We start from the raw sequence: 20,358 nt of genomic DNA, 5'->3' as shown, positions 1-20,358 counted from the left end.
CCGAATATAAGAGGGACAGGCGGAGTGAGAAACCCAACTAAGTCAGCTTGTGTTTTATCGGCGCAGGTTTCCGTTTTCTAGCACTAAGCTAAATGAGTGACTTTAAGGTCATCAGGTGACGACCGTCCCGGTGTCGTGCGTGTAGAAGCATGGGCTCATCTCCAGGCTAATCCTCGCTGCCTCTTAATCTACTTAGAGAAAAGCGACTGGATTGTCGAAACACTAGACACACTCACACACACAAAGTCGGTCGTCTTTCTCATGATCGTGCAAGTTTATGGCAAATCGAAACAAAATAGCAGCGTGTGCAACACAGACGTTCGTCCTCCGCAAAGGAAAACCTGCGTCGCTCCGCTCCGGTCCTTCGCACTTAAATTCGACTTTACATGTTCATATATATCTTCATTATGCTCAAGGAATGAACACGTGATTAAAAAATAATAATACAAAAGAAAACAAAACAACAACAACAGCAGCAACACAGGACACGCGAGTAGTAATATAAATATGTCATGCAATCCGAGGCTTCTACCGAGGACCGTCCGCCAGAGCCGGATCCTGCGGGTCACAAACACTGAGCTTCAAACTGGTACTTCTTATAGGGTTACTGGAGTTAAATTACACAGTTACACGAAACGTGACATGGTTCCATCCTATAGATTTACGGGTTACACATTTCATAGTATATGTGAGACCTGCTTAAGGAATATGACAAGCATCACACACGCGACACAGTCCGAGAGGCTTATGTACAGAGGAGAGGCAGTTTTGGGTCACCGTGGTACAGCGGGAAGGGGAAACAACCGCCAGAAAGCTGGTTTCTCAGTGTAAACAATTGTGCACACATAAATACGCATTTATACACGCCCGTGTGTGTGTTTTGTGTATGCGTGCGTGTGCGTGTGGCAAAGCAGGGAGCGCCTTCATGTTCCAAGCAGTGAACCTAAGAGCCAAATAGCCAATGGGAAGCCAGGAGCAAGTCGGCCGCCAACAAGAATGGACCCACCCACCCAACTCCTTGTGTGGAACTGTGACAAAAAGCTACATGCCCAGGGACACCGTGCAAGAAAGACCGGCACAGCCCACGTTGCAATGGATAACACACAGTATACTGGAGACGAGGAAAGTCCTGTTTACGAACTCACTGCATATTGAGACTTACTTTTAAAATATATATATATAATATTAAATACAGTACCTCTGTTAAATCAGCTTATTAGGGCTTAATTAAGAGGGGTGAAGCTATAGGATTAGAGGAATGGAAGGCTTAGGTAATGGGCGCTGTGCCCCGTCCTCCCTCTTCCCCCCCACCCCGAGTTCACGGTTTCGGGTGGGGGGTTGATGGAGTGGGTGACGGCGGGGCTGTGGCCCCAGAGGAGGGCGAGGCCGGCCCAGATTTGTCCAACTCCGGCGGACGACAGAACTCCTTGATGGTGACAGTGAGGAGGTTCGTGGTGACGTCGGTGACAACCACGTCGGCACAGCACGGGGCCATTTCGGGGTGCCAGTCGGGGTCCCCCTCTAGGACGGCCCTTGGAGGCTCGGGGGAAAGGAGGGGGGGGCTGCTGTCGGGGTCCGGGGACGAGGTGCCTGCGGCCATGGCCTTGTTGGGGCGACGCCTGCGCTGCGGTCGTCCCCTGGGTCGGCGCTTGGTGATACGAGGCGCAGAAAGATCCACGGCCGCCTCATCATCATCGTCTGACGACGACGGTGAGGATGATGGGGAGGGGCAGGAGGGCAGATAGGGAGCGGGCTGGGGGCCGGGCTGCAGCCCCAAGGTGTCCTCAGGCTCGGATGAGGCTTGAGGGCTCAATTTGGGAGGAGAAGCTGAGGCCGCTGATGCGTGCAAGGACTGAGGCGGAGCCTCTCTGGGGGTGGGCGGGGCCTGGCCCGGGGAGGGCGGGGCGCTGTCTACGCCGCCGGAGCTAGATGGTGAGGGCGGAGCCTGGTACTGCGACACAGGTGGCTCAGCTGTGCCACCATGGGATTCGGAGGCTGGATTGCGGTTGGAGGAAGCAGGACCACTACTGCCAGCCCTGCCATAACTCCTAGTACTGCTGCCGGTCCCGGCACGCAGGCGGCCTACGTCGGAGCTGACCTGCTGCACGCCAAACGGCTTCCCGTACATCGGGAATCCCGGCAGCTTCACGGGTGGCTGGAGGCCCCTGTAGGAGACCTCGTTTAGCCGTTTCCCGATGATGCGGTTCCGGGATGGGATGTTAGGGCGGCCCCTGGGGATCGGAGGCTGCGATGTCTTGTCGATGACCTTGAGGTTGAGTATGATACGGCCCCGTTTGGCCTCGCGGGGCTTGACCTTGCGGTTCAGGATGCGGACCGTCTCCGAGAAAGGCGAGACGGGGGGGCGGGATGGGAAGGAGCTGCCTGCAGAGCCAGAGGCCAGCGGGTCGTGGCGGGGTAGCGGCCGGCGCGACATTCGGTGGCAGCGGCGGATGTCCTTCTTCAGTTTGTGAGAGGCCGCCCCGGAATGCAGTTTGGGACTGGGGGCTGAGGAAGAGGAGGAGGTAGAGGAGGACGACATGGATGAGGAGGGAGCTGAGGAAGTGGAAGGCCTGGAAGAGGAGCCGGTGGACTGGCGGAGGCGGACGTCGGGGACTCGGCTCCGACCGCGGGTCTCTGCCGCCTGGGCTCGCGCCTGGGGAGGCCAGGAAAGGAGAAACGCAAGGAGGTCAGCGTACAGAAAGTAGGAACACATACAGAAGGAGGACAGAAAGGGGCCAAGTGGGAGGAGACAGGAGAGAGAGAGTAAATGAACAGCATTTTGATTTAAAAGCAGGGAAAAGAAGAAGGGGGGGGGGGGGGGGGGCTGCCCCTACAGAGCAAAATTTACATTGGCAAAAGGTATGAATAGATTACTCACTCAAAATTATGTGTTAATGAAAAAGTATTTTTTTAACATATTATTTGAATATCATGGACATACAAAAGGATTCGATGTCATTGTGATACGATACCTGATTGGCTGCACTGCACAGATATAATTACTCTCTAAATTAATGGAACAATTGGGGTTAAAGGGTTAGTTTAAAAATAGCACCTTAAGAACGAAGTTTTTAGGTTTAGGTCCCCTTTTCTTTGGCCCATAAAGTTCTCTCTCTCGTTCTCTGGAAAAGAATCAATATTTCCTTTAACAAATAAACACAAGCAACAGGCACTGAAGCATGATGCATTTTACAGTTACTCTGCTCCGTTATCAATAATCAACCAAGCTGATAATATTAATATTATCAAAATATAATAATATTAAAATATTAAGAACTGAGCCAGAGATACAGAAAGACAATTCACGTAATGGAAAAATGATAGATGCGTTTTACTGAAATGAGATACACGACTTAAGTCTTGTAACATTTTACGGCCGTTTTACGGCACAATCCAGCGCAGAGATAAAAACTCACTTCTGCTCGAATCCTGCAATGAGACGCCCATCCAAAATATTTTCCTCTGGCTCCCATGTGCTGTATCTGTGGGAATTATGTACACGTTACATACAAAAACGACGGTACTTATAAAATGGTAATATAAAACCTATAGTCTGTAACATATTTAAATGTCCATCTGAGCGAGATCCACTGATGCCCTCAAACGCGGCAATCTGCAGTACAAACCTTAATGTTGCGTTAATTTAACATATTAAAGCGTTAGGGAGTGTAAACTTACTTGATCGCCCATCCTTTCCACTTCACGAGATATTCAATGCGACCCTGAAACACAAAATTGACTTCGGTCAGCAAGCAATACAACCGCTGCAATTCGAAGAGAGCTATGTGTTTGTTTTAAATGTCATGTATATGCGTATTAGCTGGCAGATGCACTGTCCCGCTTGACATGACACTTATTCAGCTGTAATCATATAAGTGGTAACTGCATCATTAAAGCGGCCTAAAAAAACAAGCACATTCCCAATAAGCAACTTTGCAGCGCCTGGTGATCAGCGCGGCGGCTCCATCGGGGTCCGAGAGCGCGGGGGCTGTTTTCGACGTGCCCGCGCACACACGGGGACTGCTGTTAACCAGTGCACTACTGGACATCGATGTGCACGGCTCTTCTGATCGTCCTTTTGGTGCCCTCCTTCCGTGCATTTGATTGATCACATACAATAGACGTACGCATATCGCCCCGCGGGAAATACACCATCGCAAGACACAATCTAGGCCCCGTTTTCTGTAACACATCACTTCCCACCTCCCAGTTTTCCCCCCCAAAAATCATAGTTTAATAAGGCAGCCCCGGTCGCGTTAGGCCTTTCGAAGCCCCTCGCTGCGCGATCCCGCATTATTGTCGCGGTACGTGACCACAGACGGGCGCGGCGACTCATAGGTATTACGCCGGTGACAGTTAACGGGCTATTCACCTTTCGGACGCGGCGTTTTATTATGGATTCCGCGGCGAAAATGCGATCCCCGACCGCTGATAGCTCCATGTTTTTCTTCTTCTGAGGTATAATGGCGGGTTCCTACTACGGACGGCGCATACCGCCCTCTATTGAACAGTAAAATCTACCAAGTTCAATAAGATGGAGAAAGAGAGAGAATCTAATAAGAATGGTATATACCCATTTCCCTGTAGAATTTTAAACTATTAGTGCAATAATTATTCAATGCGAGTACACTGACATATATAGCATCATAATTTCAATATAGCGAAGCAACTCTATCAATATATCCGTAAGCGCCACATTTCAAAAGCTCAAGCAAAGTTCTGGGTATCCCATTATATACTATTTCTGCATTATATACTATACTGTTATCAATTTTCACATTCCCATATTGCATTACCAATTTATTACTTATTTATTGTTTACTTAATCTTACATTGCACTGTCTTGTATTGTATTGCACTGCTGTGTGTCTTGCTGTCCCCTCACGCGCCCGTCCCATCCCCCTGCAACTGTGACCCAAGAATTTCAGTGTGTTAACAATAAAACTTGGAACTTGGAGAAGTGAAAGACATCCATACACTCGGGGCCATGCAGAGGCTTCTCGAGTTTTCCTACTTTGTAACATTTGCCGACTGGGGGCCCCCCTTCCTTAATTTTGCATGATCGAAATCGGGACACACAGAACCTCAAAAATGAGACACTTCATTTGCGCGGACAAATGTGCAGGTTTTCATGCCCGGCCAGAAACAACCCGTAGTTCCTGAATACACTTCTCCATCCTCTAAATCCTTATTGCAAGTGCTGTACTGACGGGAAAAACGTCTTTGTTTCAGACCACACAACCCCGTGCCCTGTCTCTCAACCTAGAATACATTTAACTGAAGCTCGTGTAGTTTACAATTACATTGGAACGACGGCAAACAACTCTTTCAAAAGTGTAATGAAACAATACAAGGACTCAAACTATAGTCGGGCAATTACTCCAATTTTTTTTTCAATTATGATTTTAGCTTCCAACGATTATCAAAACAAAATAGTCAAGATATAAGTATTATTGCGCTGCGCATTACATTTTGCAATGATGCTCCGCGTTGTCTTGTGTTATAACTTAAGCGCACCACTTTCTGACCTGTCTTTATTTGTTTCCCAGTTAAATTATATTTAGTTAAAGAAAATCCACTGTTAAAACAGACATGTTTTTCAAACTGTTCAGTAAATGTACAGTGTTTCTGAAGTCAATGAATAGTTGCACGTTAAATAGGCCTAACCGTGATGTCAATATTGTCCAGAATAACCGTGATTGTGATTTTTGTCATAATCGAACAGCCCTAAATCAAATCGGCAACCCTCAGTTTATTCGGCTATGATGTTCAGCACCACGCTATCACTGCTGTCCTTTCTGCTGCTATTGCTGACATTTTCCTGTGAATAACACTTCCGTGTCCTTGAATTTCACATAAATGACAGTATCTGCTTTCATCATCCCAGTGGGTGCCACTGATCCACTCAGAAGGCCTCCGCCTACCCGCTTGAACATTACAAGCCTTTTATAAGTAAATTAGCAAGCAAGTAAAGAAAGAAATAGTCTTTCTTTTTTGAAGAGTTTTCATCGGAGCAGCAACTTCTTCGTGTTAATAGACATACGTGCAAGAACCCAGACAAATCTAATTTACCAAAACAGTGTAATCAGCAAAAAGCTGCAGGAAGATGCCAGCACGCTGTTCCCTAAAACACACTTGAAAGGCACTAACGATATAGATGCCACTTAATGGAACAAATGGGAGCAAAACGAGCGACCACAGTTCAAGTTCCCAAATGCCGGGAGCAGCAACGAAATACTCCCAGTACAAAGGTTCAAGGAGTTATAGCATGTTTAAGACGGACGTAATTTTTTCTTGGGAGAACTGCAAAAAATAAGGAAGTTCATACATTTGGTGCAAAATCCGGTGAAAAACCAAAGAATAGTGGCGTAACCAAACCACAATGGGTTTTTGTTCCTTATTTGGCAAATACACAATAGCGATACGTCATTGGGAATAACAAGTACTTCTGCCAAATGGTGTTTCTATTTATGAGGACGTTTGTTTATTAGCAAATCGTTTATCAAAGAACAACACCAACCAAAAACATTTATTAAGACAGTAAAGACAACAAAAGCGATGTACGCGGTGTTAGTAACTAATAACACTTCACCTCACATCAAATAGCACTGTTTCTAAGCCCTCCCTTTGTCGAGCAACGCCGCTGCTCTATTGGTTTACAACAACTGTGACGTTTAAATATCCGCATTTGCCATTGGTCAACTTCATAGTCCGTAAAACGTGAGTCGGAGTTGGTTGGCCAGATTATCCGCTGTCAAAAATCGAGGTAACCGGATCACATGAGGGAGACGGTGAAACTGCTGGTGAGTCGGGATGAGTCTGGGAAAGCGTGCCTGATACGATTAACTGACATATCCGAATTGAGACTTCCTCCGTGCATGCTTAAAGTATAATTGGTGATTTGCTGAATTGCGTTATTTCGAATGTTTTTTTGTATTTTTATTTTGTAGTGTTTCTCCTGCGTTTTGATCACTACATGCCGACAGCGCGCAACCATTTAGGACCATCTAGTTTATGCTATTACTCAGTCAAGTGTCTTATTTTATCAGTTCCACAAGACGAGAAGGAAATTACTTACGAATTGAACTGCGATTTTATTCTCTGTAAATGATTATTTCTATGATTAATTGATTGTAAATTAATCGCAGGATAATGGTTTCCATTATCTTAATATGGACAGTGAATTCGTCACAAGACCTGTGTTATCGCACTGAACTCTGGAGCATACACTCCGTCGGGGGCTATCGGAAGTGGTCCGCCGCAAAAAACACGACTTTGCTCTCAACACCCTGCCAAGGGAAAAATGTTTGCTTTGTATGAGCTGAATATATATGCAAAAAAATGTACCTGCAGCAACGTACTTTTTTCTTACGGAAATCAAAGCCCTCTATATCAGGTTTGATGTCTTTTTTTTACTTGCTTAAAATATCCCTTAATAACTAAGAGTTACCCTTATCTTGGTTCAGGACTACAATGCAGTTCCTGGGCCGACTTGTGGGTACCATCACCTCTGTCCTTTCCAATCCGTACCGGGTAAGGGAGGTACCACAGTCAGATTATGGAGGCCGGGATCGAGTGCTGCTGCAAGAGGAGGGCATGATGGTGCTCTACAGGAATACCCCCTGTCAGTCGTGGGACTGTCTGATCCTTTGCTCCGAAACGCCCGGCATGGCCCTGAGGTGAGTGGGCTGGCCGGACGATGCGTAACTGGGCCGTATCTGGTGCAGAAATGCCTCCTTTTGATGTCTGAGTGATGCCTCTCACCTGTTCCACTTTCAGTTTCCCATTCATTCAGTGCGTTGTTGACTATTTGCGTGGCACCAGGGAGACGTGACATGTTTCAGAAGCTGTTCTTCCCGTTTTATTGCTTTAACAGTTCTGATTGGGTCGGTGCACCTCTGTTTAACATTCCATGCTTTGTGCAGAAATGAAAGTTGGAAATCTTTTTAAAATGAGCTGAAAAACAGGAGGGGTGATGCCTTGGATCAGTGGGAAACCTTGTAGCCACACACCCCCCCAAGGGTTGACAGTTCAAACCCTGTGTGTGGAGTTTGTAGGTTATCAATTGGTTGCTTGAACTCCCGGAACTCTGGTTATCTTCTAGTGCTAAAAGATACCTGGAGATAACTGGCATTTCTAAATTGGCCAAGTGTGTTTGTAGGGTGTTCCCTGTTCTATGCTGCCTACGATGGGCTCCAGGCTCCCCACAAACCTGTACTGAATAAGCAGTACAGAAGATGGATGGATGAAGAGCAGGAATTGACAGATTCCTTTCACTTTCTGATGTTCTTCTGTGAGCGTCAGTAGAACCTAAAGTGCTTACTCTGTCTTAATTTGCCAGGCTGTTCCAGGTTGGCACCGAAGAAGACGCCTTTAACTGGTTCCCTCAATACGCCATGAAGGTCCGACCCTTCTATGAAACGCCTGGTTTTCTCAAGCCTGAAGCTATGCAGCCGATCGCAGACTGCATCCGGAATCACCCAGACTGGAGCTCGGCACACATCGCCGTGGAGATCGGACTGAGGCAGTGCCTGAAGCACAACTGTGTCCTTAGGTCAGAGAAGGATGGATGGAGACGGTTGGGGGAGTGGGGGCAGGGAGGGGGATAGGAGTGGTGGATTGGAAAGGGGATAGCTGGAGGTGAGGGGGACGGGGGGGGGGGGGGGGGGATTGAGTTAAAGTGAATTAAAAGGGTTTATTATTTAAGTAAACAAAAACATCCCATGAAAGCAGGTCCCGACAGGGAAAAATTGAAAATTGGCCCAGGGCAAATTTTAATAAATACAAATGTTTTATTTTGGCACCAAATAAAGGCACGCAATCTTTAAAGTCCTATTTTTAATGGTTTTTGGGATATGGCAACAACTGGGGTACCTGTGGACCTGATGAGCGAGGTCCTCACTTTCATTTCCAGAGTGGGTTTTTGATATTTATTGAGGGATTTTGTTACAGATATCCCAAAAAACCTTTGTTGTCAATTTTTATTTTGGTGCCTAGTTTGTTTGTTTTTATTACAGGCTTCTATGAGACCAATATTTTTGGTTGAACTGTTTCATTTTGATGGATAAGTTCAATGTGTGTTTTTTTTTTAAATATTATCGCAAAGGTATAAGCCGGAAAAAAGAGTAAAGGTGTGTAAAAAAAAATTAGTGTAAAAAAAAAAAAAAAAACGTGTCTTTGCAGAGTCAAATGAATATGGGCGTTTTAATTAGCTTAGTGTGATAAATGGGGATTGAAATAACTGCTACGCAAATACACATTAGCGGAATAAAGGGTTACATGTGCCGGAATTTTCTCGTTGTAACAACACAAACACGTTCATCTCCAACGATTTTTTTATTATTAAAAAAAATTCTTGTCATAACAATGCTAATGCACATAAAAGAAATATTCTCCTTTGTTGTAGTTTTGTATACTCTGTGATGTGTTGGCATCCCTTCCTGGGCTGTTCCCCGCCTTGCACCCATAGCCTCTGGGATGGGCTCAACCCTGCCCACTGGTTGCACAACACAAATTTGAAGGTCAAAGTTCATTATAAAGGGCCTTTGAGTTCATTCGCTGCCCTACCAGAAGCAAATTTTCTGCTTGTTTTATGCAGAATGGAAAAGAGCGAGAGGCAGATCTGTGTTCACGCCAACGTGCCACATCTTTAGAAATGTCCTTTATTTTCATGAAAATATTTGAATGTGACGTTTCTGGAGAGAGAAACGATGAGTTGAATCCGAAGTGTTTCGGGCCGGTTCTGTGCAAGTCACTGCGCTTACCTGTTTGTGAGATGAACCTCCCCGCTTGTCGCTCTCGCTCCTGCAGCCAGATTAACAGCAGGAATGCATGCGGCCAGACACCGCTGCACCTGGCCTGCGAGCGCGGAGACGTGGCCTGCGTCCGCGAGCTGCTGGAGGAGTGCCAGGCCAGCACGAGCATCCGGGACCTGCAGGGGGAGACACCCATGCACTGCGCCGCCAAGCAGGAATCCCCATTGGTCATTCAGGTGCGTGGAGCGCCCCCTGTTTGTGCCAGTTGCCACTGCAAAACTTCAGTACTCTACGAGTGGGGAAGGCAGCCATCTTGCAGGCTGGCCTCTGGTCACACTCTGCTGAATGCTGCAGAATTTTGTTAACGAGCATGTGCAAGTAATAGCTTCCATTGTGAGTCACAAGTGCCGAGCCTTGTGGCTCTCCGATCTCTGTCTGCTGCGCTGTCTGCGCCGGGCTGAGGTCCGTTAACCAAGGTGTCGCTCGCCTGCGGTTTCAGTTTTGCATGCACGCTATGCTGGACGTCTCCACTGTTTCCTGGAAATGCAGGCGTGTAAAAGAGAAAGTCACATTGATAAAGTCGCTCAGTAAAGCTGCCTGCCATTTATTTTTTCCTGCCCAGTCCTCTAGGGCTGTAACTCTATGCTGTCCCACAGGAGGGGATAGATTCCTCCCTTCCTCTCTCCCATTTCTGTGTGCATTTCATTGTTAGTGAGCAACATATGGAATTCCTGCCTGCATGTCGCCCTCTAGTGTCACGGTCATGGAAGTGCTTAATGCTACGCTAATCACCGCTAAACCAGAAGATGCTAATGGTAGATTGAATGCAGCGTGACACTAGCTGAGTCGCCGCTCTCCTGGCTCTGTGTCACTCAGGTGCTGTGCTCCAGCCATTGCCCGGGCGTGAACGAGCTGAATTCCGCCGGTGAGGCGCCCCTGCATGTGGCGTGCCGGCTGGGCCGGGTGGAGTCGCTGAAGGCCCTGCTGAAGGGTGGGGCCCGCTGTGATGTCATGGGGGGGCGGGGTTACCCCATTCACATGGCCATGAAGTACAACGAGAGGAGGTGAGGGGCACACCTGGCGGCCCGTCTGCATGCAGCTGTGCCGCCCCCCCCCCCCCCCCCCCCCTTACTTGAACATTGTTATGATAAGAGGTGGAAAGTTCAGGTCCAGAAAGTCTAATTCCAAACCAAGATTTTATTCCAACCAAGCAGTTGCATATCCTGTGTATGAGACTCCTCATACGCACCTGATTGGTGGAAACAAAATCTTGGTCTGGATTTGTACTTTCTGGACCTGAACTTTCCACCTGCTGCTCTTCTTCTCTATAACGTCTAGTATCACTTTTCTAAGTGTCTGCTGTCCTTGAACCTACAAAGCCTCCCTTCCATGTGTCCCTCTTTGACCTTTTGGCCAGTGTGACTCAACTTTTCCTCCCTCTCTCTCTCTCTCTTTCTCACCCCCCCCACCCCCACCAGCTGTGTAGAGGCCATCCTGGCTGCAGACCCATCCCAGCTGGAGGTTGAAGATGCTCTGTACGGAGGGACCCCCCTGCACTGGGCCAAGACAGGCGAGGTGGGATTTGTGACCGGTGCTTGTATGACTGTATGTACATGCATAGCCAGCGGATGTATGTCTGCATCCTGCAGAGATAATCCCACTGATGGATGACATCTGCTCTGCGTTAATGAATCGACTCTGCAAGCCGCGGCCAAGATCATTTCATAGACCCTCCTCAGTTTAGAAGCGCCGTTCAGGGTGATTCGGCTCTGGTTGATGAGTTTGTTCCCCCTCACCCAATTCGATTTTATGTCATGTCCCATTTGTCTTCTGTTTGGGAAGATAAATTTCCTCCAGTTGCTCTTGAAAAACGATGACTACCTGGTTACTGGGGTGTTTCGTACTACTCTGTGAGTGGACTTGTTTAGTTTTCCACTAAATGTTACCCAAATATACAAACTATGCTAACAGGACGACTAAGTGCAGTGTCTTTAAGATGAATACATCTCCAGTGTATATCAGGTAATTTGGAAAAAAGTTTAAGCGGCTGGGCTTTGTGCTGTTCTCTCCCTTCATCCCTCCTCCTCCCTCTCTTCCTCCCTCCCCCTGCTCACTTCTCCTCTCTCCTCCAGATGAGCCGTCTGCTCCTGGAGAGAAGCTGCTCTGTGAACTATCTGAGCAAGACGGGAGAGAGTCCGCTTCACATCCTGACCAAAAAGGGGCGCTTTGAGGCCGCGATGGTGCTGCTCACACATGGCGCTAACCCTAACCTCCGTGGCGAGAATGGGAACACCGCACTGCACCTCGCCATGAAGGTCAGGAGTGCTGCATGTCGGCCCAGTTGGATGCTACAGGACATAAGAACCGTATCTCCTTGTTCTTCTCCATCGGACAAGTCCTCCTTTACCTAGAGCTACTTCCTCCATGCTTCCATCCATCCATCCATCCATCCATCTATCTATCCGCTGCTTATTTAATAACAAGGTCACTGTCTGTGCCCAACACTCTGTCTCTCTCCACCCCCCCCCCCTCAGATGGACCACATAGACCTGATAAAGGCCCTCATTGTCTTTGGGGCTGATGTTGAGATCCACAACGATCTGGGGGAGACTCCCGGGCTTATAGCGGCCCGCACCAGCAAAGGTGAGCATGTCGGGACACGTCTGCGTGGGCGGGCTGCATTTTTCGGTGTTGGAGCACCGCCATTGCAACCGAACCACAGTGTGCGCCTGAAGGGGAAATTGGGCGCCACCTTGTGGTCAGTGTATGTCATGCACGACGTAATTATTATTATTTTTTTTACTAAAAGCAAAGACAGAAAAACAAGAAATATGACGATTAAGTGAATGACGCATGTGTTGGTTTGGACTTATCTGTGCATGACCCTGCGCATGTTTATGGGTCGTGAGAAAGACGCATTAACCTCATGACCTGTAACACTGTTAAACTGTATGGGAAGGTTATTTGGATGTTATGTAAACGTTGTGTGAACGATATGTGAGCGTTTTGTTTCTCGTTCTGGGCTCCCACGCTGCACGTGCAGCTCCGTACAGCTTTAGCCGCTACGTTCAGATCTTGGCTCAGTGTTTCGCTGTTTAGGCCGTGTGGGTCAGTCCGATGCCGGGCGTGACCCTGTCAGCTCTCGCCTGGGAGTAAAGAGCGGCGATTAAGGGGTGGAGCTTCTTTTAGGAATCCCTCTGACATCACTTGGGGGATTTTCACTTTGTTCAGAGTTACTGGGAACTGATCCAAGGGTCATTTCACACCATAAATAATCGCTCATGAAGCAGTTTGACGACACACCATGTCTCTGTTCATTGCAGCGACTGTTAATCTGTCCCAAGTGCTGATTTATTTTGAAGAAACTAAAAAAAACTTAAGGGGAGAAAAAGCTTTCTGTGTTGCTGCAAAGCCCCCGCCTGGCAGCCCCCCTCCCCCGATTGCCCTGGGCGTTTCTCAGTAGCACTAGGGACTCATGGGAAGGCCAGCAATTGGATCCCGGAAAAGGGTGGGGATGCTTTCCCTCCCCGTAGACAATGCAGCGGCGTGTCCCACTGAAAAGTAGTTTGGAAAATTCTCCATTCTTGGCGCATGGAGGACTGCTTCCTTTGTTTATGCGGGAAAATATGTGGCGACAGACCAAATGTAATATTTCTGGAGTGTAATTTGATATGTTGTAACTGTATTTTTAAACAGACACAGCCTTAGGGCAAAACGCGTTCCTGCAGGATTGTGCTTGCTGATATATGAGTTAATCTTCTCGTTTTATATGGTTTGTTTGTCATGCTCTGCTCTGGTGTGTGTGTGTGTGTGTGTGTGTGTGTGTGTGTGTGTGTGTGTGTGTCTCCACCCTCGCAGTGCTCTCTGACTGCATGTCTCTAACCCCTTGCCTGTGTTTGAAGGCTCCAACAGAAAAATCCTCCGTGACATGCTGTGTAGTGTAGGGGTGCAGCGGTGTCACCCCCCCTCATTAAATATCTCTCCCCCGAACACTCCCCCGAAGAGACCTCCGCCTCCAGCCATAGGTAACAGTCCACCCCCCGTCCCTGATCTTCTGGTCTCTTCTTCCCTCCATTTTTCACATGGACCATCCCTCCTCCTCCTTTATCCTCTCTCTCTCATCCACCTTCCCTTGTTTATTTTATACCGAGTCCCCCTCCCCCCGCTGAGGTGGCCCCTCCAAGACTTTTCCAAAAACTTTCACATGACTGATCCATGTGACCTTACTCTTGGAGAAAAATCGCTGGGTCTAGTCTCTGGTCTCTCAAAGTAAACATCCAGTCCAGACCAGCAGAAAGCAGAGAAATGGATGCCCAGTTCAGAGAGGACAAGTTCTACAAAGTTATGACACATTTTATTCAGGTGTTCTCATAGTTGTGCACATGCTAACCTTATCCTTTCTCTCAGCACTTAAGGTAGGAAGAGTTACGAATTACCTTGGTCTGGTCTGAACTGATATTTAGGAATTTTAATCAATTACCTATGGCATGATTATGAGTACGAATAGGTAACTTCCTAGATCCAGACATGGCTAATGAGTTCTCCAGGATGGGCTCTCAAGACCGAACCTTTTTAATTCTTTTAAAAAAGTGATTGGCAGTTTGTAGTATTTGGACAGCGGTAGGTGTGTGTTATTTTTGCCTGTGTCTTCCAGTGGCAAGACACTTTGAAGGCTGTGTTTACAATGTAAATAAAATCCTCCAAACTTTTTAGGAATGGACATGGGTAACCGGCTCAGATCCATCTCATTGGCTGAGCCTTGTCTGTTCTGTGATTGGCTGGCAGGGTTTGAGGATCTCGTCCACATTGCTGCCGCCGTCGGGGCCATAACGCGGGAATACGCTGAAGTGGACGGTGTGAAAGCATCGACCGCAAAGTAAGAACCTGCTTATACTCATGTTTAATAGTAGTAATAATTAGTCACACTGGGATTGTCCACTTGCTGGGAGTTCTTAACCATGGTTCCCCAAACTGTGTTTGAGTTGCCCTGTATGGAAAACACGGTGATTTAATTTCTGACCTACTGGAAATTAAATCATGTAAGAAATTTCTTTAAAAAAAAAATTTTCAATAGTACATTGAGGCTAAATTTGGTCTTTTTAATGCCTTGCATGCAAGATGCTGCAGTTCCCTAGATCTAAAAATGTCCAGCTGTGATCCCCCCACCCCCTGACAGGTGCGGCGTTCGCTTGTACTTGTCAGCGAAGTCACCTTTGAGTTGCAGAGGAAACGGAGCTGTGGGCTAAGATGAATTGACACTGAAACCTTGGGCTGCGTGACGCCGCATCGCGGTTATATAGCCCAGGGAGCTGGGGGTTAAGGGCCTTGCTCAGGGAGCTAAAGCTGAGTCTTATGAAAGATGTCGTGGCTGCTGAGCTGCCCCTTTCTTCACCGCCACCTCAGTAGTTATTGCTTCCATGATTTACCAACACAGTCGCATGTAGCATGCTCCGCTAACCGAGTTTAAGCATAAGGATTTATACCGATTTTGGGCGTCATGCTACACCTGTCATTGATATTTTAGCTGTGCTACTAATTTGCTTATCGAATTCCCCCCCCCCCCCCCCCCCCCCCACCTCCCACCCTTTTCCCTTCAGAACAGACCGGTTGCTGTGTCTGGATGGTGGTGGCATCAAAGGTCTGGTTCTGATCCAGATGCTAATCGCCCTGGAGCGCGCGGCGGGCCGACCGGTGCAGGAACTGTTTGACTGGATCTCCGGCACCAGCACAGGAGGCATTCTGGCCTTGGCTATAGTACACGGTCAGAACCTGGTTCTCACTCATGTTCTAAGCGCTTTCATTCATCGCACGCTTCACGTTACTCACCCCCCCCGTTCGCTCCCCACTTCCTCCCCGTCTCCGTCTCTTAGGGAAATCCATGGAGTACCTGCGCTGCCTCTATTTCCGGATGAAGGAGAAGGTGTTCCGAGGCTCCCGTCCCTACGAGTCGGCCCCCTTGGAGGAGTTCCTCAAGCAGGAGTTTGGCGAGAACACCAAGATGACGGACATCCGGCACCCCAGGTACCCCAGGTCCCGCCACACTGTATGTCCTCTCCAGATCTCAATGGTTCTGGTGCCCCTATGTCAGCCTGAATGGACCAGATCTGCAACATAATCTGACATTTTGCGTCTGCTTCTCTTGTAGGGTGATCGTGACCAGTGTGCTCGCAGACAGGCACCCTGGAGAACTGCATCTCTTCCGAAACTATGACCCTCCAGATCTCAACAGGGAGCCCCCCTATGCCTCGAAGGCTACATTCCAGCCTCTTACCATCCCGCAGGGTATGACCCTCACTCTCCATTTTGCCCCCCCACCCTTCTCCCTCATACGTCTCTGAATATGAGCCGAACCCCAAAGGATCAAAGTGTCTTAGTTACTGTACAATGGAGTATGATAGATGCATACTGCATACTATGGTTGCATACTGCTGGTGCATACTGTGGGTGCATACTGCTGGTGTGTACTGTGGGTGCGTGCTGCATACTGCGGGTGTGCACTGCATACTGCTGGTGTGTACTGCGGGTGCGTGCTGCATACTGTGGGTGCATACTGCGGGTGTGCACTGCATACTGCTGGTGTGTACTGCGGGTGCGTGCTGCATACTGCGGGTGTGCACTGCATACTGCTGTTGTGTACTGCGGGTGCGTGCTGCATACTGTGGGTGCATACTGCGGGTGTGCACTGCATACTGCTGGTGTGTACTGCGGGTGCGTGCTGCATACTGTGGGTGCATACTGCAGGTGTGCACTGCATACTGCTGGTGTGTACTGCGAGTACATGTGGTCCTTTGTGCTTTGGTGTTTCAGGATGGGAGGATGAGGATGTGTTGATAGTGGGCTATTCCAAAGGCCCCCCTTCAAAAAAGCGTAGGACCATCCCAGATAAAGGTGTGTGTGTGTGTGTGTGTGTGTGTGTGTGTGTGTGTGTGTGTGTGTGTGTGTGTGTGTGTGTGTGTGTGTGTGTGTGAGTGTGTGAGAGAGAGTAAGTGAGTGAGTGAGTGAGGGAGGATGTCCGGCACTGTATGATGGGGGCGCACGCAGGTGAAACACACATGGCAGCTTTCACCTCACTAGGAACCTGGACATGGCTGTCCAATCACACCGCTGGACATGGCTGTCCAATCACACCGCTGGACATGGCTGTCCAATCACACCGCAGGGCATGGTCGTCCAATCACACCAGTGGACACAGCCTCGCTTCCAGACCCTTTACAGAACTAAATAGTGGTGTCTTCTCCCTCTGCCTTGTCTCATCCCTGCCCTCCGCCGCTCTCTCCCAGACCAGTGCGTATGGCGCGCTGCCCGATCCAGTGGCGCCGCCCCCACCTACTTCCGACCAATGGGCCGCTTTCTGGACGGGGGACTGCTAGCCAACAACCCCACGCTGGATGCCATGACAGAGATACACCAGTACAACAAAGCCCTCCGAGCACAGGTATGCAGAACCTTTCCCTTCACGTTGTGTTTACACGGCTGTAAATGCGTGGGTGTAATAGGGGCCATAATTCATACAAAAGGGCCAGCCTTATCATTAGCCAATGATATGTTTTGAATCAGTGACTTACAGGAGAGGTGACCAATCAGCTTTCAGCTGACGCCAGTCTCTTTGTGACCCCGCACTTGTATATGTCCCTGGCTTGTTGGCTCCGCTGTTGTCTTTAAACTCCGGTCGTAATATCTGAAGGCACCCCTCTCGCTTCACTTATCTTTCAGGGTAGGGGGGAGGAAGTTCAGCGGCTGGGTGTGGTGCTTTCACTAGGGACGGGGAAGCCCCCCCAGGTGGTGGTGAACTCTGTGGACGTGTTCCGGCCGTCCAACCCCCTGGAACTGGCCAAATCCTTTGTGGGAGCCAGGGAGCTGGGGAAGATGCTTGTGGACTGTGTAAGTGCACACGAGGAGCTCGCCCAAAGCCTGCGTGAAGCTGCTTAGTACTGAAAGTTAAAGTAAAGCGCTCCGTGCAATTTAAAGGGAATGGGATCAGATCTGCTCTGGGCCACCTGCCTTTAAAGGGAATGGGATCTGAGCTGCTCTGGGCCACCTGCCTTTAAAGGGAATGGGATCCGAGCTGCTCTGGGCCACCTGCCTTTAAAGGGAATGGGATCAGAGCTGCTCTGGGCCTCCTGCCTTTAAAGGGAATGGGATCAGAGCTGTGCTTGGCTACCTGCCTTTAAAGGGAATGGGATCAGAGCTGCTCTGGGCCTCCTGCCTTTAAAGGGAATGGGATCAGAGCTGCTCTGGGCCACCTGCATTTAAAGGGAATGGGATCAGAGCTGCTCTGGGCCACCTGCATTTAAAGGGAATGGGATCAGAGCTGCTCTGGGCCACCTGCCTTTAAAGGGAATGGGATCAGAGCTGCTCTGGGCCACCTGCCTTTTAAGGGAATGGGATCCGAGCTGCTCTGGGCCACCTGCCTTTTAAGGGAATGGGGGATCAGAGCTGCTCTGGGCCACCTGCCTTTAAAGGGAATGGGATCAGAGCTGCTCTGGGCCACCTGCCTTTAAAGGGAATGGGATCCGAGCTGCTCTGGGCCACCTGCCTTTAAAGGGAATGGGATCAGAGCTGCTCTGGGCCACCTGCCTTTAAAGGGAATGGGATCAGAGCTGCTCTGGGCCACCTGCATTTAAATGGAATGGGATCAGAGCTGCTCTGGGCCACCTGCCTTTAAAGGGAATGGGATCAGAGCTGTGCTTGGCCACCTGCCTTTAAAGGGAATGGGATCCGAGCTGCTCTGGGCCACCTGCATTTAAAGGGAATGGGATCAGAGCTGCTCTTGGCAACCTGCCTTTAAAGGGAATGGGATCAGACCTGGCAGAATTTTTTGTCCTAAGTGACTTACAAGAGATGAAAGCTTGTGGTCCAGTGGAAATACAGTTACTCTGCCACCTCTGGTATTTAAACCCACAACCTTCTGGAAACAGGTACCAGTATCTTACCTGCTGAGCTACACTCTGCACAAACAAGGCTGGTCCAGCGGCTAACGCACATGGCAGCTTGAAGAGCTTAACTTTTTCTTTTCCATTGTGATACGGGAGGCTGTGACAGTCTGTACTTACACATGTCTACAGTGACCCCGCAGTTCGAGGTCCTTTAAGGGATTCCCTTGGTCTCCCACTGCAACCCCCCCCCCCCAAGGGACAATGCCCTTGACTTCCCATCTCTGTCTCTCTCTGTTGCAGTGCACCGACTCCGACGGCTGTGCGGTGGACCGAGCCAAGGCTTGGTGTGAGATGACGGATATCGATTATCACAGGTCAGTGGTCCGCTGACCCCAGTCGGCTGTGGCACGGGGCCCCGCGGAGCGGCTCTGTCCGCGTCACAGTCCACATTTCCCTTACTCCGTAATCTAATGAGCGTCTCCCTGTGTGCCTCTCTCCCTCCGCGTCCTCCTCCTCCTCCCCCCTCGACCCCCACCGGCCAGGCTGAACCCCCAGCTGTCGGTGGAGGTGATGCTGGACGAGGTGAGCGACGCCGTGCTGGTGGACATGCTGTGGGAGACGCAGATGTACCTGTACGAACGCAGGGAGCACATCCAGGCACTGGCCCAGAGACTGCTGCTCGTCTGACAGGCGGCGGCTGCTGTGTGTTGGACCGGGTCACGACACGGAAGCAGGCTCCAGACTGACATGAAGTAGGGAGGAGGAACCATAATAGGAACCGGCCAGTCGTTACAAAAATATTATTTTTTTGTTTACAAAAGTGTTGAAGGCCAGCAGACCAGAACTGATCAACCATGAAGACCATGACTGTACCTAATAATGGAAGGCATTTTTTTGTGTAATGATTTTAATGTTGCGTTTAAATACGCCAAATTGTACCAGTGGCCTGTACGTCGACTAATGGCCTGTACTGACAACGACCAACTTGCTTTTTGTAGCTTTAAATTGGAAACTTTTTATGAAGTGACCCAGATTTGCACCGTAGTGCTACTCCGCGATTATATCTGACAGGCTTTAAAAATGCATTAAGGTATAAGCCGCATAGCATGGTGATTGTAACACTGTGCTGTCATTTTGTCTTGTATGACGTTTTCTCCTTTAAATCTTTATATAATTATTAAATCATTACTTGCTGTTGTATATTACATATATAATGCGGTGTTATTACTAAAATATTGTAATCAATGGAAAATAAATGAGTATTTATGTGACCTACATAGCGGCGTGTCTCTTGTATTAAAGCGTTTTTTCACACACAAAACGCGTCTGAAATATACTATGTAAACGAAGTAGCGGGTCTGAAAAAAACGAAGTGTGCGCTGGCGCCCCCTGGTGTTCCAGGGGAGTCTTTACAGTGGCAACCGCGCGAAGGCCAGCAAGCGGTGATGATAGGCCAAGCTGTTCCATAGCTGTATCGTGGACAATAATTTGATATCTCTCAGTTTTTCTTGAACTGAACTAAATGAACATTCGCAAATTCGTTTCAATTTGAGAGAGGCAATGCGTTCATTGAAACTACAGTACCATTTTATTTGTTTAGTGAAGAATGGGATTTTTCTGGACAACTTGGCGTAATATTTATTTACTGCTCTGTGGATCTGAAAAAATTGCACTTGCGAACGGTGGGGGATATGGTTCAGATAAGGGCCGGTGTTTTGCTCGCCCGG

General features: G+C 48.7%; 2 protein-coding genes and 1 long non-coding RNA gene across 8 annotated transcripts; 1 reads left to right on the top strand and 2 right to left on the bottom strand.

Moving 5' to 3' along the window:
• Window positions 1-250: 250 nt before the first annotated feature.
• Window positions 251-4,494, bottom strand: cbx6a (chromobox homolog 6a). Its single transcript, XM_049015067.1, has 5 exons — window positions 4,373-4,494; window positions 3,679-3,722; window positions 3,417-3,482; window positions 3,056-3,122; window positions 251-2,653 (listed from the first exon to the last, which is right to left on the bottom strand). The coding sequence occupies exons 1-5, from the start codon at window positions 4,439-4,441 to the stop codon at window positions 1,319-1,321; spliced, it is 1,581 nt and encodes a 526-aa protein (XP_048871024.1). The 5' UTR covers window positions 4,442-4,494; the 3' UTR covers window positions 251-1,318.
• A 2,226-nt stretch (window positions 4,495-6,720) lies between these two features.
• Window positions 6,721-19,902, top strand: pla2g6 (phospholipase A2, group VI (cytosolic, calcium-independent)). Of its 4 annotated transcripts, none has more exons than XM_049014930.1 (17): window positions 6,721-6,803; window positions 7,467-7,679; window positions 8,342-8,554; window positions 9,811-9,991; window positions 10,632-10,819; window positions 11,234-11,330; window positions 11,888-12,070; window positions 12,290-12,398; window positions 13,658-13,780; window positions 14,541-14,631; window positions 15,353-15,516; window positions 15,626-15,776; window positions 15,901-16,037; window positions 17,036-17,190; window positions 17,469-17,636; window positions 18,932-19,005; window positions 19,174-19,902. In XM_049014930.1, the coding sequence occupies exons 2-17, from the start codon at window positions 7,474-7,476 to the stop codon at window positions 19,316-19,318; spliced, it is 2,385 nt and encodes a 794-aa protein (XP_048870887.1). In that variant the 5' UTR covers window positions 6,721-6,803; window positions 7,467-7,473; the 3' UTR covers window positions 19,319-19,902. The 4 variants fall into 4 exon arrangements, with proteins under 4 accessions (XP_048870887.1, XP_048870889.1, XP_048870890.1 ...); XM_049014931.1 differs by lacking the exon at window positions 6,721-6,803 and adding an exon at window positions 6,808-6,896; XM_049014932.1 differs by lacking the exon at window positions 13,658-13,780.
• On the bottom strand, window positions 18,036-18,582 carry LOC125742692 (uncharacterized). 3 transcript variants are annotated; one of them, XR_007398173.1, is made up of 4 exons: window positions 18,452-18,582; window positions 18,288-18,369; window positions 18,206-18,246; window positions 18,045-18,121 (listed from the first exon to the last, which is right to left on the bottom strand). It is a non-coding gene; the product is annotated as an uncharacterized LOC125742692 (long non-coding RNA). The 3 variants fall into 3 exon arrangements; XR_007398172.1 differs by lacking the exon at window positions 18,288-18,369 and having other exon boundaries at window positions 18,036-18,121; window positions 18,163-18,287; window positions 18,493-18,582; XR_007398174.1 differs by lacking the exon at window positions 18,206-18,246.
• Window positions 19,903-20,358: the final 456 nt, after the last annotated feature.

This window comes from Brienomyrus brachyistius, chromosome 5 (genome assembly GCF_023856365.1).
Source record: "Brienomyrus brachyistius isolate T26 chromosome 5, BBRACH_0.4, whole genome shotgun sequence".
Lineage (NCBI taxonomy): Eukaryota > Metazoa > Chordata > Actinopteri > Osteoglossiformes > Mormyridae > Brienomyrus > Brienomyrus brachyistius.
Note: the sequence above shows the minus strand (reverse complement) of the source record. Positions and strands in the feature narration are given on the sequence as shown.

Coding starts and splice junctions, on each gene's coding strand:
- cbx6a (XM_049015067.1), bottom strand. CDS start 4,441: ATGGAGCTATCAGCGGTCGGGGATCGCATTTTCGCCGCGGAATCCATA. Junction 3,123..3,416: donor ATTGCAGGATTCGAGCAGAA/GTGAGTTTTTAT, acceptor ATTCTTTTCCAG/AGAACGAGAGAGAGAACTTT. Junction 2,654..3,055: donor CTAAAAACTTCGTTCTTAAG/GTGCTATTTTTA, acceptor TGGCCTCCCCAG/GCGCGAGCCCAGGCGGCAGA.
- pla2g6 (XM_049014930.1), top strand. CDS start 7,474: ATGCAGTTCCTGGGCCGACTTGTGGGTACCATCACCTCTGTCCTTTCC. Junction 10,820..11,233: donor ATGAAGTACAACGAGAGGAG/GTGAGGGGCACA, acceptor CACCCCCACCAG/CTGTGTAGAGGCCATCCTGG. Junction 11,331..11,887: donor ACTGGGCCAAGACAGGCGAG/GTGGGATTTGTG, acceptor TCTCTCCTCCAG/ATGAGCCGTCTGCTCCTGGA.